The 14,531-nt window shown below is 40.3% G+C and overlaps 1 protein-coding gene across 8 annotated transcripts in view; it reads left to right on the forward strand.

The window, feature by feature from the left end:
* LOC135304434 (sodium channel protein type 5 subunit alpha-like) overlaps positions 1-14,531 on the forward strand; it is a 208,867-nt gene that overhangs the window by 67,890 nt on the left and 126,446 nt on the right. For all 8 annotated transcript variants that reach the window (XM_064426839.1, XM_064427086.1, XM_064426923.1 and 5 more), the window contains one exon: positions 9,222-9,285. In XM_064426839.1, coding sequence (XP_064282909.1) covers positions 9,222-9,285 — 64 coding nt within the window. The remainder of the gene's footprint in view (positions 1-9,221; positions 9,286-14,531) is intronic.

Raw genomic sequence — 14,531 nt, forward strand, 5'->3', positions numbered from 1 at the left:
TCCCAGTTCCCTCTGTGCAACTACTCTTTGAATGAATGGATTGTGGGATGAGAGACAGCTGAGCATCAGATAAAATCAGGCTAAAAAATTCTTCATGTCAAGTGCCAGTGGTAAAATTACAATCATTCATCTGGGAAAATGGTGACTACTGATAGGTAATTATTTTCCTACCTGCAGTTCTAGATTTGGTAAGAGATTGTGATCAATAAGCCCAAGGAGGATTATTTTTAGACATTAATAATAACAAACCTGGAAGACTGGAGTTTTATATGCAGCAGTGATTGTATATAAAAAATGAAATAGATGGGGAAAAAAAGGTTGAAAATAATGATAGTTTACATCCACAGCATTATGAAAATTATGAGATCGATATATCAATATCAAAGTCATTAGGCTGTTGGTTATCATTAGGAGAGTTAATAGTTTAGAAATACCAGCTGACTAAAAAACCATAAGCCTAATTTCAATACTTGTAAAGATTTCTAGGAAAGCAGCTCCAAATACCAGTCTTAAAAGCCTGTCTTGGATTGTGGTGTTTTAATTAAAGACGTTTTTGATGAAGTGAAGCTTCATGAACATGGGAGTTAGAACGGATTAAAAGCTATGAGATGTCAGATGTGTCACTGACTTAGAGAAGTACCAATGGACTGGGTGTAGTTGGTTCATGTAGCTGGTGATTTTAGAATCTTTAACGTCATTTATGTATTCCATTATGAAAATGGATTATTGACTAGTCAGTAAGTAGAAATCTGAGTCCTTTTGTTGAGCAGGGTTTAATGTAAGGGCTGAAAGCATAAGAAAAAATGCTTTAAAACTATAATTAAATTATATAAAGTCACTTATAGAATGATAGTCTTAAAGCCCAGCATTTTCTTTTTCTTTAGACTAAATACATTGTTTAAGACACTCTGAAAGAGGCTTGTTTTCAAATTGTTCTATATACGTTTTCCTCTCAAAATCGGAGTCTTTTAAGGTAAAAAAGAGCAACCCTGTAATTTCCGTTAGATAGTCTTGTCCAAGCAATTGACATTAAAAAAGATTAACAAGTAAAATAAATGAATGTTCAACCTTTATGAGCCTTTTAGTGGGAGGAATCAGCTACTATTTTTATAGCTTAAAAGAGGTATTTCAGGGTTGTTATTTTTTTCTTCTCGAGTAGTTTCTGGCATTCATTTCATGGCAGTGATTTTTCTCTTCTCCTGGAGTCAAATTGTGTGATTAACAGCGATCTGGTGGAAAAAACAAAACAACTTTTCAAAGAAGAAATCCAGATCAAGATTAATGTAATATTTTTTGTCACCTCCAGTTAGACACAGAAGACTTAGGGTTGCTTCAGGCTCTGTATTTAGGAAGATGTATAGAGTATGTGAAGTTTTGGGAATACACATCCAAATCATGGTCTTCTTGGGCACTTGAGAAGGGACCAAAGGCTTGTATGGAACAGATGCTGAGGCATAGATGTGTAAATATATAGAAATGTACATCTGCATGTAGATGAGGCTGTGGGTATCTTCTCTAAGCTCTGTTCCTCATTGTTATCTCTACCTGATGGAATCATTTTTGTTTCCAGAACCACTGAAATGGAGCTCTATGAACAGGTACTTTGAATCTGTATAGGAACTGTAAAGAAAAGAGTTTTGTCCAAGTCATATAATAAATATGGCCAGCTTGGGGAGAGCTGGAGTGTTTGAGGCGTTGTCTGAGGTGGTAATAGAAGACAGCGAGTGTTTGATGAATAATTATGGAGGTGAGAGGAAAGAGAGAAGCAATAAATCAAGTTGGGACTGGAATAGGTGTTTTTTTTATGTATGATTGTGAATGAACCAGTGATTAAAACAAGGAACCTCTCTGGGCTTTCAGATGGTGCTTGTCAGCATGGAATCTATTGACATTACTCTAACTGTAAATATTGTGGCTTTGTTCAAGTACTGTGGGTCTATTGATAAATAGCTTCATCAATGCTCAAAACTTAACGCTCTGATGCGTTATTAACATGGGCATTGTACCTGTGTACTTTAATTTTTTAAGCTAAATAGAAAAATAAAACCCCATCAGAAGTGCAAGGATCAGAAAAACATAGGAATTGATAATGCTGAATCCAATACTGTCTCTTCCTGACCATCCACGAAGATTTTTTTCAGCCTTGTGGTGAAAGATGATGCTCTTATATTGTAAATATTTGAAATATTTTGTGAAACAAGAGGATTCCTACCTCATTTACACCTTTTGTTCTCATCATTGCTAATAGAAAGAGCTACTTGAAGAAAGGTCTGCCATGGGAAATTCAGACTAAACATTTTCAGTTTTCCTGCACCTTCAAATTGTTCATAAACTACAGAATTAAAACACCACCTGGCTTGAACAGTGATGTGCATTTAAAAGGACTTTCTATGTGCCCATTAAGGCCTGTCCATGCTCCAGGGTCAGCAATAAAGTGCATTGCAAAGGCAAGAGCATCTTCTGCTTTTACCTCTGAGCACACAGCCCAGGTGCTCCATGAGCAGAGAATAATTTGTATTGCTGCTTACTCTTCTTGCATTGGTTTTAAGGAATAAATAAAATATATTTTCTCCTGATAATTTCCATCAGTGCTGAACTCCCTCGAGTGTGAGATAAAATATGGGAATTCCCAGGCTCAATCTGGCCTTGGCATACCTAGAGCAGCATCTCTCTCTGCGACTGAACAGTCCCATTTGCTCCAGCAAATGATTAGTAGAGCTCAAAGTATAGATATTTTTCTCATTTTCTATTAACAATAACTGTTGTAACTCAGGATATCCTTATCTACACAGGCAACAAATCTTCCTTTGAATGTTTTGTCCACAGGGGCAGCCTGCAGCAGCAACCTCAGCAGTTCAAATGGGAAATATAGTGAAAAATATTTCCTTTATCTTTAGTTTTGAAAATTCTTCTTTTCTTTTCCCCCTTCCATTTTCTTAAGGCAAAAAACATTGTTATCATGTTCTTGTCACTAGGAGCACACAAAGCTCCCTGTTCTCTTTTTCCAGAATACATGCTATTTTTCACTGTGATAGTCACCTTTTTTTCTAGGATAAAAGATGCCCATTTTTTCAATTGCTGCTCTTCCTAAATTTTCCCAGTCATTCTCATTACTTCTCAATACTTTCCAGTCTGGCAGGTGCCCTATTGAAAGCATTAAAAGTGGTCTTTCTTAAGATCATCAAGACCAATCATTACCCCAGCACTGCCAAATCCGCCAATAAACCCTGTCCCCAAGTGTCACATCCACACATCTTTTAAACACCTGCAGGGGTGGTGACTCCACCACCTCCCTGGCCTGGTAACCCTTCCCATGAGAAAATATTTCCTAATATCCAATCCAAATGTCCTCATGTACAACCTGAGGTGGTTTCCCCCAGTCCTGTCATCACTTGCTCCCTGGGAGAAGACTGAGCCTGACCTGGCTGCACCCCTGTCAGGGAGTTGTAGAGAGTGAGAAGCCTTTCCTGCCCTCCAGGAGATCAACATTCCCACCCAGCTTGGTGTCATCTGCAAATTGGCTGAGCTTGATCCCCTTGTCCATATTACTTCATCCTTGCCCTCCTGTATATCAGTATTACACATTTTTCTCTCATCATAGCTTCATATTATATAAAAGTGTTGAGTAAGAAACCCTACCAAAAAAAGAATCCATCTCTCTTATCTGAACTTTTACAGGAAATTTAAGGGCTGGCAAGGTTATGAATAGGTGAGATTTTCTCCTTCTCTGCTTTACTTCACTTTCTGACAGCTTAATATTCCATTTTGCATTTCTCTGCTCTTTTTTTTAGTGGAGTAGGTGTCTCTAGTGCTCCTCATTCAGTCCATGCCTTAGACTTTATTTACCTGGAAAATACTGTGTATGGGAGATGTTTTTACCTCTCTGCTCACCTTCTCTTTCCCTTGTTCTTATAAATGTAACAAAGAAGTGCAGGTGCAGCCCTCTGTTAGCCCACAGAGATCCTGCACACTGACTTTTTGTCTCAACCTATGTTTTCTATCTCCCAGTCATTTTTTGATCCAATTTATTTGTTTTCTTTATCACAGTAAATGCAGAAGTCGGGGGGTTTTTTTCTACTTTTCCATCATCTGTCTGGAATCACAAATGCATTTGACCTTTGTAGCAGCTTTTGATTTTAATTCTTTTGTGTGGAACATACGAAAAAAATTCCACAAAACAGAAAACCTCTACGAAACTTCCAGAGAGCACACTTCAGCACTTTTCTGCCTATTCATGTGGAGCATATGTCTAAACAAGTGGTACTAAATATGCTTTTAGTTACTATGCACCCTACAGCCCTAAGAGTGGGGGTCTGAGTGACTGGTGAGGCACAGAGGCATAGAAGGAGATTATCTGAAGATGTTTAAAAGCCAGCATGTGTGTTTATTGCTAGTCATTGTCTCCTGCCTTGTCTTCCTGGGGATGCTCCTAGGCTTGGCAAGGTCCCCAAGCCAATTTGAGAGCATTTAAATTCTCTGTTCTCCTCTAGTGCGCACCTCCAAAAGCTCCTGATGTGCTTTTCCTCCTCTCCTGATGTGCTTTTTGTTCCCTCAGACCATGTGAGCAGCACAAACCAGGTACTGTGGATCTCTGAGGCTTTCAGAGCCTCTTCCTAGTGCACGGGAGCCATCTAGCTCAAGAGGGCTTGATTGATATTTTTAGTGGCTTTTTCACAAAGGGGGAAAAAGCTGTACTGTCAAAATTGGAGACATTTTCTGTGCTGAGGCGACTGCTGAGCCTGGCAGGGAAATTGTTTCTCTGACTTGTCTGGAGAGTGGGGAGAAGCACTAACAGGAGCCTACCAGAGAGACTCAAACTGAAGGAGACCACTTTGCTCTTACCACCTGATTGTATTATTTTCTACAACCTCCCAGCCCCTCCATATCTCCTGCAGGACAATTCATGCCCAGAATTCCAGACTGTGTTTACCACAAAGTCATGCAGTTGCCAGTGCTGTAAATAAAGTTGTCCCCTTGATCTCTGCTCCCTCTTCCCACCCGACCATCTTGGCTGTAACTTCTCCTATTCCTTTTTGAACTGAAGTTTAGGAAATGTCCTTCCATGAGGTTACAGGGTATGGAGGCATCAGAGAGCTGGGCTATAAGGGATTTACCAGGGAAAGAGGGAGGACAGGAAGCAAGGAGAGGAGAGCACCCAAGAGCCTCTGAAACTCAGCAGAAGGGTCAGCAACAGCAAATTCCAGGGGACAGCAAAGGAGAGCCAGATCCCCTGTCAGGGGCTGAGCAACAGGAGAGCAACTGATTATTATAATTATTTACAACCCCTTTCAGCCGGGAAGAACTAACCGGCAGTTCCATTTTTCCCCCAAAGCATTCTCCCCTAATGACACCCTTAACACAGCCTGTTCCGGGGCTTTTGTGAGGCATGTTTTTCATCTTCAGACTCAATTTCATTTATTAGAGGCTTCGCCGTGTGTGGCACAGTGTGCACACAGCAAGTGCAGCAAGGATTGGTTTTAATTATCGCGTATTACCGGGAGGCAGAGCGCGTTTGCGCCAGTGGGCGAAAGGGCGAGGAGGGGCTGTTGTCTATTTCCCCTCCGTGCCACATATCACAGCTGTAAGGAGATGGAGCTTTCTGAACTGCATTTTAAGTTTGGAATGGGGACGTTGGGTGGCTGTCAGTGCCCCGTGCCAGCCCCAGCGCCGGGAGAAAGTCTCCAAGCAGTGAGTGCCCGTGTGGCTGCAATAAATAGTCTGAGATAACAAACACCTCCCTGAAGTTTTTGTTAGAAAGTCAGCCAGAGGACTCTTCTCTGGGCAGTGACTAATGATATTTGAATGTTGCTCTTTATGAAAGTGTGATAATATATGGGGTTGTTGTGGTGGTTTTATTTTTAATTGGAATTAATATGTTGTAAGATGAGTCAAAGTAACATTTCAGGAGGGCCTTCAAAGGAGGAGCAGAAACTGGAGACAGAAGCTGTGTTTTCTAATCTGACTCCAACATTTTTCAATTTTCTGAATGAGAAAATTTTCTTTTCCTTCACAGAGAACTGAAGAAGGTTTCTACCCTGCAGTCTATGTACCCTACTGGCTTTCTGCTCAGTTGTGTGATAAAGGTGTGGAAAGCACAAGCTGGAGCATATATTTAATTGGATTTTTTTTGAGGAAGTTTGCTTTTTTTTTTCCCTCTGGTAATTTGACAAGTGGAGACACTGTGAATGTTTACTCTGTTAGAATCATCTGGTGTAGGAGGGAGCAATGCAGAAACCTGAAAGATATTGAGAACTCAGAAAAAATGTAGAATGAAACAGAGAAAATGATGAGGAACTGACTTTGGAAGGATGATATTGCAAGAATAGACATGGAAAAATTGTGGTTTTACCCACTTGCATATAGTGACTTTAAAATTATGGCCATTGTTAATTGCTTTGAGAAGTGTGGGAGGCAGAACAAGGACCTGAAGGAGACCTTGCTATTCAGACCATTTTTACTTCTTTTAATATGATCAGGTAGTTACTTTACTCTGGAAACTCCTGTAGAAAAATTCCTAAAAAGAAACATGTACCCTATAATTGTGACACCAACACTTTAGTAAAGCTGGTAAAAAAAAAAAAAAAAGGAAATTAGCATTATCTTTGGAAAGAATGGCATGTTGCATAAAGTTTATGTACACACACAGAGTTGCTACAAATATAATGGTTTTGGCTTAATTTTACTTCAAAAATTTAAAAAACCCAAAAAGGAAGTACATAAAAAAGAAGTTTTCAGTTTTCTTTTCCATATTATTTTCCTATTTTCACCCCACAAGCTGATATTTTTCAGTGAAAAACAGAGCAAAAATTAATTTCAATCTTCCAAGGCAATGAAAAATCATTGTGTTTTCATGCGGCATTGCTCAGTTTGAGCAGTTTTCAGAGGGAAAATCCTGCTCTGCATGAAAAAGGAGTTCCTAGTTCTTTGCCCAGGTTAGAGTTAACTGATGGGAAGCTGAGGCCGTGGGTTAACACGGTACCAAGGGTGTTCATTCTTTAAAGCAAGAGTGACGCCTGTTTGCTTCTTGCAGCTCTCTGATTGCCCAGCAGGCTTGATTGAAACCCAAACCAACGGGCTTTGAAGGAAAGATTGATTGTTGTGCACATTTTTGATAACACAGCAATTTGTCTCCTTGGGTGTAAAGCTCTAATCCCCCTTTCATTTATCAGAGGGGAATCGGGAGCTCGCCTCTTCCTCAGCCCGAGGTTTGTCACAGTGGCTGTGGCTCTCCCTGCACAGACCCTGTGGTGAAGATGTGCTCTCCCAGCAGCACCTACACGCCATTTCCTCAGCCTGCATCTCATGGGACTTTTTGGCACCTGCCTTGCTGCTTGTTTTAGAAGTGTAAATACTTAAGTCAACAGCAGACAACAGTATTTTGTCTGGTTTTGAGATTTCAGGTTTCTTGTTTGCACGCAGAGAATCCTTGTCCTTAATCCTGTGCTCAGACTGTTCTTGTCTTCTGATTTGGCTGACCATGAAGTATTGTTTTGGTTTTCAACCAACACTGTACTCCAGAATTTCAATCAAACCTGGAGTCATAGAGTGGTTTGTGTTGGACAGGACCTTAAAGACCATCTAGCTCAGAGAGAAAGTGGTCTGATGTGTTTGTGTCACTGACTCTGTGTATCCCAAATAAGATGCCACCTGTCCTGAGAAGAGCCCAAGTCCTTGCCCAGCAGAACTGGAGGGTGAAAGGTGATGCAGATGTGTCATCTTTCCCTGTTTTGTGGGGATTGACCACCAATCCTCAACCATACCCAGTCCCGAGTGCTGCTGACACACAAGGTGTTTCTTTAGAAAGCCCACGTGAACAGACAAAGTGGAAAAGCATCCAGTGTGAGCAGGATCTGTGCTCTGATAACTTGCGAACACCATCACGTGCCCCTGTAACCACAAGCTCCTGGGCAGTAATTCCCTCTTGGCATGCAGCAGAGCAGGGCTTTTCCACTGCTCGCAGCTTACTGAGAAAGCCACAGCACATCTGTTCAGTGCTTGAGCCACTGAGCATTCTCTGCATAGCCCGTCTGGGTAAGCTGTCACTCTTGATTTTTAAAACATTTCACAACACAGGGTTAGCCTGGAATGGGGAACCTCTTGTGAGCAGCATCTGCAGAGGCCCCTCTGCTCACAAAGCCTTACCAGGCAAGGCTGCCACCATCGTCTCTTGGCCAGGAGGGGATCACATCCTCTCTGCTGCAGCAAAGCACACCAGATTATTTACCCCTCCTCAGTGAGCTGCACACCTCTGGTTTGCATTTTTTATGTTTTCTAGAGCAATGCTTTTATCTGTTCTTCCCTGCCACCATACAGGTTTTAGAAATGCTCCTTAGAACACCTTTTCTTCACGCTCCCTCTGGAACACTGATTTTGCTCATCCTTTTGAGAAGAAATTGGCCTCCTGTTCTGTTACTCTGCACGTTAGACTTGGTTGGCTGGGGAGAGAAGAAGAAGTGTGTATGCAAAGTCTCTCATTAGCCTTGAGATGCTAATTTCCTTAAGCCTTATTGAGAGTCAACCTGGGAATGATCCACAGCACTTAAATTTAGCTTACTCTTCTGAGGCTCCCTTGAGAAGTTTCTGTCTCTCTCCATTGCCTGTACAGATGACGACAGTGATAAATATTTGTCTTTGTGAATACTTCCTTGTTTGTTTGATCTTTAGCAGGGTGCATTTTTGTTTCTTTTGCCTTATACTGTGTGTTTCCGATGTTGAGCAGAATCCACCAGACTGAGGGAGTGGGCTGCTTTGTTAATATTATTACATTCTGAGTTATAGCTGGTTACGTTTTTAACCTATGAGTCAGTAATTTCTGCCACAAACTTCAATTAATATGTGCCTCATCAGTGTATAGACTAAAAGGTACAGGCTAGCATATGGTTTGGTTTCATTACATTTACAGAATTTAGTAACGATGTTCTTGGTTTGAACAGAGAGACATGGCTGAATAGCATTTCCTAAAAACATTGCCCACAGCCCATCATCACCTTATTCAACAGGTCAGATTTGGAACACAAACAGCAAGTGCTTGCAGAGATTTGAAAAAATATATTCATTTTTCCAATTTATAGAAGTTAAAATTAGCAAAACAAAGCAAAAGCCTGCCATTCATCTTTCAGTTGCTGTCCCAATTGAATATGCTGGTTGTTGGATAATATTTTTGAAAGTTATCATTCCCAGAATGTGTTTATTAAAAAGCCATGTCTCAATTTCTCTTGCAGTGAACTATTTCATAAAAAATGGTACAGAAGATGTGTTACTGTGTGGCAACAGCACTGATGCTGGGTAAGTACTTTAAAAATATCTTCAATTCTGGTCTGGTTTTGTTGCCTTTATTATTATTATTATTATTATTATTATTATTATTATTATTATTATTACTCCATTTTCCTCTAGTTCTGTCCACTTTTCACCAGCCTGAAGTAGCTATTTCAACTTCCTTAGGTCTAGGCGTAATAGGAGAGAGGATAATGACAATATTGTGCATAGTAATACAATTTTCTCAACTGCAGGGAGGAGAAGTTTCTATGTGTCACTTACTCAGGTTTGAAATCTTTAGGGGCCTTATTACAGTTCTTTTTCAATACATTTGAATTTCTCAGTAAAAAATAGTGAAAACTAAGTAAAATTTTGGCTGAGTGGAGAGTATTTTAATGTAAATGAAACAGAGCACCTGGAGGGATTGAAACTGATGATGAATTCCTGGCTTTTGGCAAAGGAAGATAAACAAGTCAACAAATGTCCCAAAAATAGCATGTTTTGTAAGTGGGAAGGTACTCAGGTTTGAATTGTGATCTACATTTGTACTTGATTAGCTTGTAGACTACATGTATTTCATTTTCTCATTATATAGATAGTGGAAAGATCCAGGGGTTCACTAACACCCTCTGCATAAAGGACTTTATTCATATCCCTGCCCATGGTTCCTCCTGCCTCCCATCCCCAGGGTCCAAGTGCACTGTCAGAGCGAGTCAGAGCAAGTGATTTTATTTGACAGCTTCTCATGATCTTGATGGAAGTGGAAGAGCTCAGACAGAATGGAAGGAGATGGGATCTTCTGTGGTCAGAGGAAATTACAAGCCATGCAAGACTGCAAGCTGTTAGGAGTCGTAGGAAGAGGTAGAAAATACCTTGGAGTAGTGGGACAGAGGAGTTTTTGAGCCAAATATGAGAGCATTTGAACCAGGGAGGTGGGTGTCTTAGGCCAAGAGAGGGGAGGAGGTGAGATGATCTACTTCTGGAGGGAGATGTTCTGAGCTGGTAGAACTAAATGTGGAAGACTGTAAAAAAATAAAAAAAGAAAACAAAAGTTTCATTTAGAAGGAATTTAATGTCAAAAAAAAAAATGGCATGTGTCTGCAGAGAGATGAAGGGAAGATAAAATCTGAACTTGCTTGTGGACAAAAAGGCAAGAAAAGCCCTCAGGTCCCAGGGAGAGATGTTTAGCTTTGTGCTGCCACTGCCTGTATCTGTATTGACATGAGACAAAGGGAAAGCTCAGTGTCAGCCTTCCCTCTGCAGGCCTGGTGTGTCTGATCTGTATTGCTGCCTGAGTTAGACTCCAAAATCCTTGGGCACAGGGCCATGCTTTCCCCTTTGTTTGTTCCTCGGGAGGTACAATGTCAGCATCCATTAATTAAGGCCTTTGTTGATTGTAATACATTGTGTTTATCCAGGCTCAGGCAGAACTCCAAGACTATTGGGATGTTTCCCGGGAATCCCAGGATCTGGCAATCTCCATTGTGCTGGTGAACCTCAGCCTTTACAAACCAATATTGGGAAAAACAAGTGCTCTGCACACCAGCAATATTTTGTGTGTCATGTTCATTGTTCTCACTGATGACCTGAGATGTGGTGGTGGAAAGCTGCTGCTCATGGGCAGTGCTGAAAGAGTTGATTGCTACTGCTTTGGAATTGTTCAGCTGGTGGGAAGTTAAATACCAATCCAATGTCCATGGAGTATTTATATATTGGGAACCTGTGTGGATTAAAGGGTTAGTTTGTAGCAAGGCAAATGAGCAAACCCACCCTCTTTCTTTCCTGTGAAAGTTAATAAATTGCAGTGTGTCAGCAAAAAGCCATGGTTGGAGAAAACCCCTGGTAGAGGCACTGTGCCCACAAAAGAGTTACAGCCTGAAACAGCCAGGGGAGAACTTGAAGTTCTTGAGTATAAGAGGACGAAAATGACACCTTCAAACTGAGTGTTCTTGTACTTGTTTTGATAAATACATCAAAACTGTCAATGTTTGTGACATCAAGGGAAACCAACTTTCCCTTCATGCCTCGTTTCTTTCTTCTTCAGCCTTTTGCTGTTTTAGTTAAGTATTTAATACCACTGGGTAAGGTTTAAATGCCTAAAATGGGTAATAAAAATTCCTACTTACACTGGGGTTTTTTAACTCAGAATTAGCAAGTATTGTCTCATCTGCTACACATTGCACAGAGTTGCTGCCAGTCATCCACTGCTGTTGTTTAAAGGCATGAAGATAATTAGAAAGATGATCCTCAGGCCCCAGGGGATGTGCAAAGTCATGTATTCCCACCTGTTGGGACAGGAAGAGCATCATTTACAGGCTGACCTATCTAAGTGGATTTGTTTTCTCTCACCCTTCAATGATTGAAGCCAAGAGCAAGAGTGATCAACAATAAACCAAAATCTGCATGGTTGGGACCTTCTGGGGCAGATTTCACCTCAGGAGCAAGGGAGGGGACTTCAGAGGAAGCAGATGCTTGAGATTGTGGTTCTTCCCTCATTTATTAGGAATTAAATTCATGACAAGTGAGGACTCTTGGATTGGGAACCCATCAATGCATCAGGAAGGTGTGGTAAGGAAAAAGAGGTAGCAAGGCCATGTCTGAGTGTTCACAGCATTTGTGGAGTGTGCTTTTGATCACAGTTTGAATTCATCAGCCTCTGGGACACGCTGAGGACCCAAAGGAAATTCAGGGAAGGGCAGTGTCATGTGTTCTCTCCTGGAAGGATTTGTTGTTAGAGTCAGGGATATCTGTGTTGTGGCCAGGATATTAAATCTTGAGGTAATTGAAAAAGCCATTTCAGTGCATTTTTAAAAGCATGTTAATGACACTCTGAGGTTTGTCTGGTTGCTGTTATTATGGAAGAGTTAAAAAAAAATCCAAATAAATCTGCTATGGCAATTGTTAGGTGATGAGGCTCAAGTGGTCTAATGTAAGAGCATGTAGTGATGGAGACTGCAACCTGAGCTGGAGTAGCAAGCCAAAATCAGCAGGGAAATGATCATCAGTGGTTTCTATATCACAGGCAATCTAATTATCTCCAAGGTGGGGGCTTTATTACATTACTAGGAGGGACTGTTTTCTGAACAAGCACCCAAGCTGCCAATAAGGCAGGAGGTAATGGATCTAGGTAATATTGATTCCAGTTCAGAAGGGATCTGAATAGATGTATGTCACTCAGCTGCAGCAAACATGTCTCTAGTACTTGACCTGGCAAAGGCAGGAAAAAAACCATTTATTTGCATTTTTAGATATGCTCAATCAACCTCAAGCATCTACTTTAAAAACCATGCTGCAGAGACATGGTAGGAATGTCAGGGAGATGGCAAATTTCTTAGGGCTAATCTGTCTGTGGGGTTTCCCATGTGATACCTCAGGAATCTTCTTCTTGAAACCTGAAATTTGACTTTTCTTCCTTTAATCAAACAGAACTTTTTTTGTTGCTTTCAATTTTGTTTATCCAACTGCATTTCCCCCCTTGATGTACTGCAAGAATTTGTTTTGTGCTTACAAGGAACAGAGTACAATAGAAACAAGAAGCAACATTTGGAGAAGAGAGAAAATAAAATGATTGTGATCAAAGATATTCTTTGGCTCAAAATGACACCTGCTTGGTGCTTCACAACAAGCATATTCAGAAAACTACACTGATAGAAAAATGCTTTGGTCTATGTGGCAGATTGGTCAGACTGGGAGCAGTGCTAACAGTAAGGCTCTCTTAACAAAAAAAAAAACCCAAAAAACAAAAAAAAAAACCCAGCAACAAAAACAAACAAACAAACAAACAAAAACAACAACAAAAAAGTAGTGCATTTGCAGTTGTTGATGTTTTTAGATGCATTTGGAGGTTAAATTTAGTAGTTCTTTTGGATGTTGCTGCACTGGGATACACACAAATTGTTTGTCTTTACAATTTCAGCATTTTCAATTTTATGTTTAAAATAAATGGAGAAAGCTCAGATAGTCTGATTTTTAAAAAGGATTACAAATTCTATCAATTTGCTTTTCAATTTACATATCTTATCCAACATTGAACGCCTTGTTTCAGCCTCAAGGAAGGTTCAGTAAAGATCCAGTACAATATTTGGGAGATCTTAGGTAGGAGCAGAAGGTGGAAACTGCTCTTTCCTTAGTGAAATCTAGTCCTGGCATCAAGTGGAGCATGATTTGTGAAAGCTGCAGAGCAGCAGGTAACAGTAGGCACCATAACATACTTCCTATAAATATATATATGTGTGTGTGTGTGTATATGTATTTCTTTATATAGAAATATACATTTATGTATATATTTACATATAAAATATATAAATATAGATGTATGTATACATGTTTATATATTTATATATTAATATATATAGATATATATTAATATATATAAATATTCCAGGAGGCATCCTGCTGGAGCACACCACCACCACCAGAGCAGATTCCCAGTGTGGAACACATTCCTGTCAGGCCACACCAACCCTCCCATGCAATTCCAGCTTGTCCCTTCTTGATGGCATTTACCCATTCACTCTGGTGAGCTGACAGCACTGCAGAGTCCCCTGCTTCTCCACAGAGTAGACTTTTACTGGGGCTTCAGCAGCAGCATGGAATTATCTACCTGTAAGAAAGGAAGATACATTTCAGCTCTAAAGCATTTTCACCTTCATCCTGCTGTAATTTCACAGGGATGTTTGCCTGCTGTGCTTTGGCTGCTGTTTTTATTTCCCCTCCTGCCTGAAGGTTTGGTTGAGCAATAGAAACAGCAAGGAAATTTGTCCATTAGGAGAAAGAGACAAGATGCTGTCAATGTATAAAGTAAACAGACACAAAAGAGAAACTTAAATTCCTTCTTTTCACTTTCTCATTTGCAATTACAACAAGGAGCCAGCTTTTCAGAAAAGTGTACATGTTTTAAGTCAGTTGTGCCCCCTTTGGATCAGGCTGCTGCTTAATTTTTTCCCCCTTACACACGATAAGTCCTGTGTATTCAGCTCATGGGCAGGAATAGTCTACAAAATCATCCTGACAATGAAAGCATATTTGCATCATGTCTGAACTGATATTACCAAAAAGGACTAGTGAACAGGAAAGAAAAAGCAGCCAGTAAATCTACTTCAGGAACAACAAGAAAACACCTTTGGCAACTGCATCCTAGTAATTGTTGCTATAGAAACTTTAGCTACCTTTATTCTTACTATGACCTTGATTTTTCTTAACAGGATACATTAAAATAATGTACACTGTGGGGCAAGATTCTCTATGGTTTGATAAATTCTGTCACTGAGCTC

This window comes from Passer domesticus, chromosome 1, assembly GCF_036417665.1.
Source record: "Passer domesticus isolate bPasDom1 chromosome 1, bPasDom1.hap1, whole genome shotgun sequence".
In the NCBI taxonomy this organism is placed as follows: Eukaryota; Metazoa; Chordata; class Aves; order Passeriformes; family Passeridae; genus Passer; species Passer domesticus.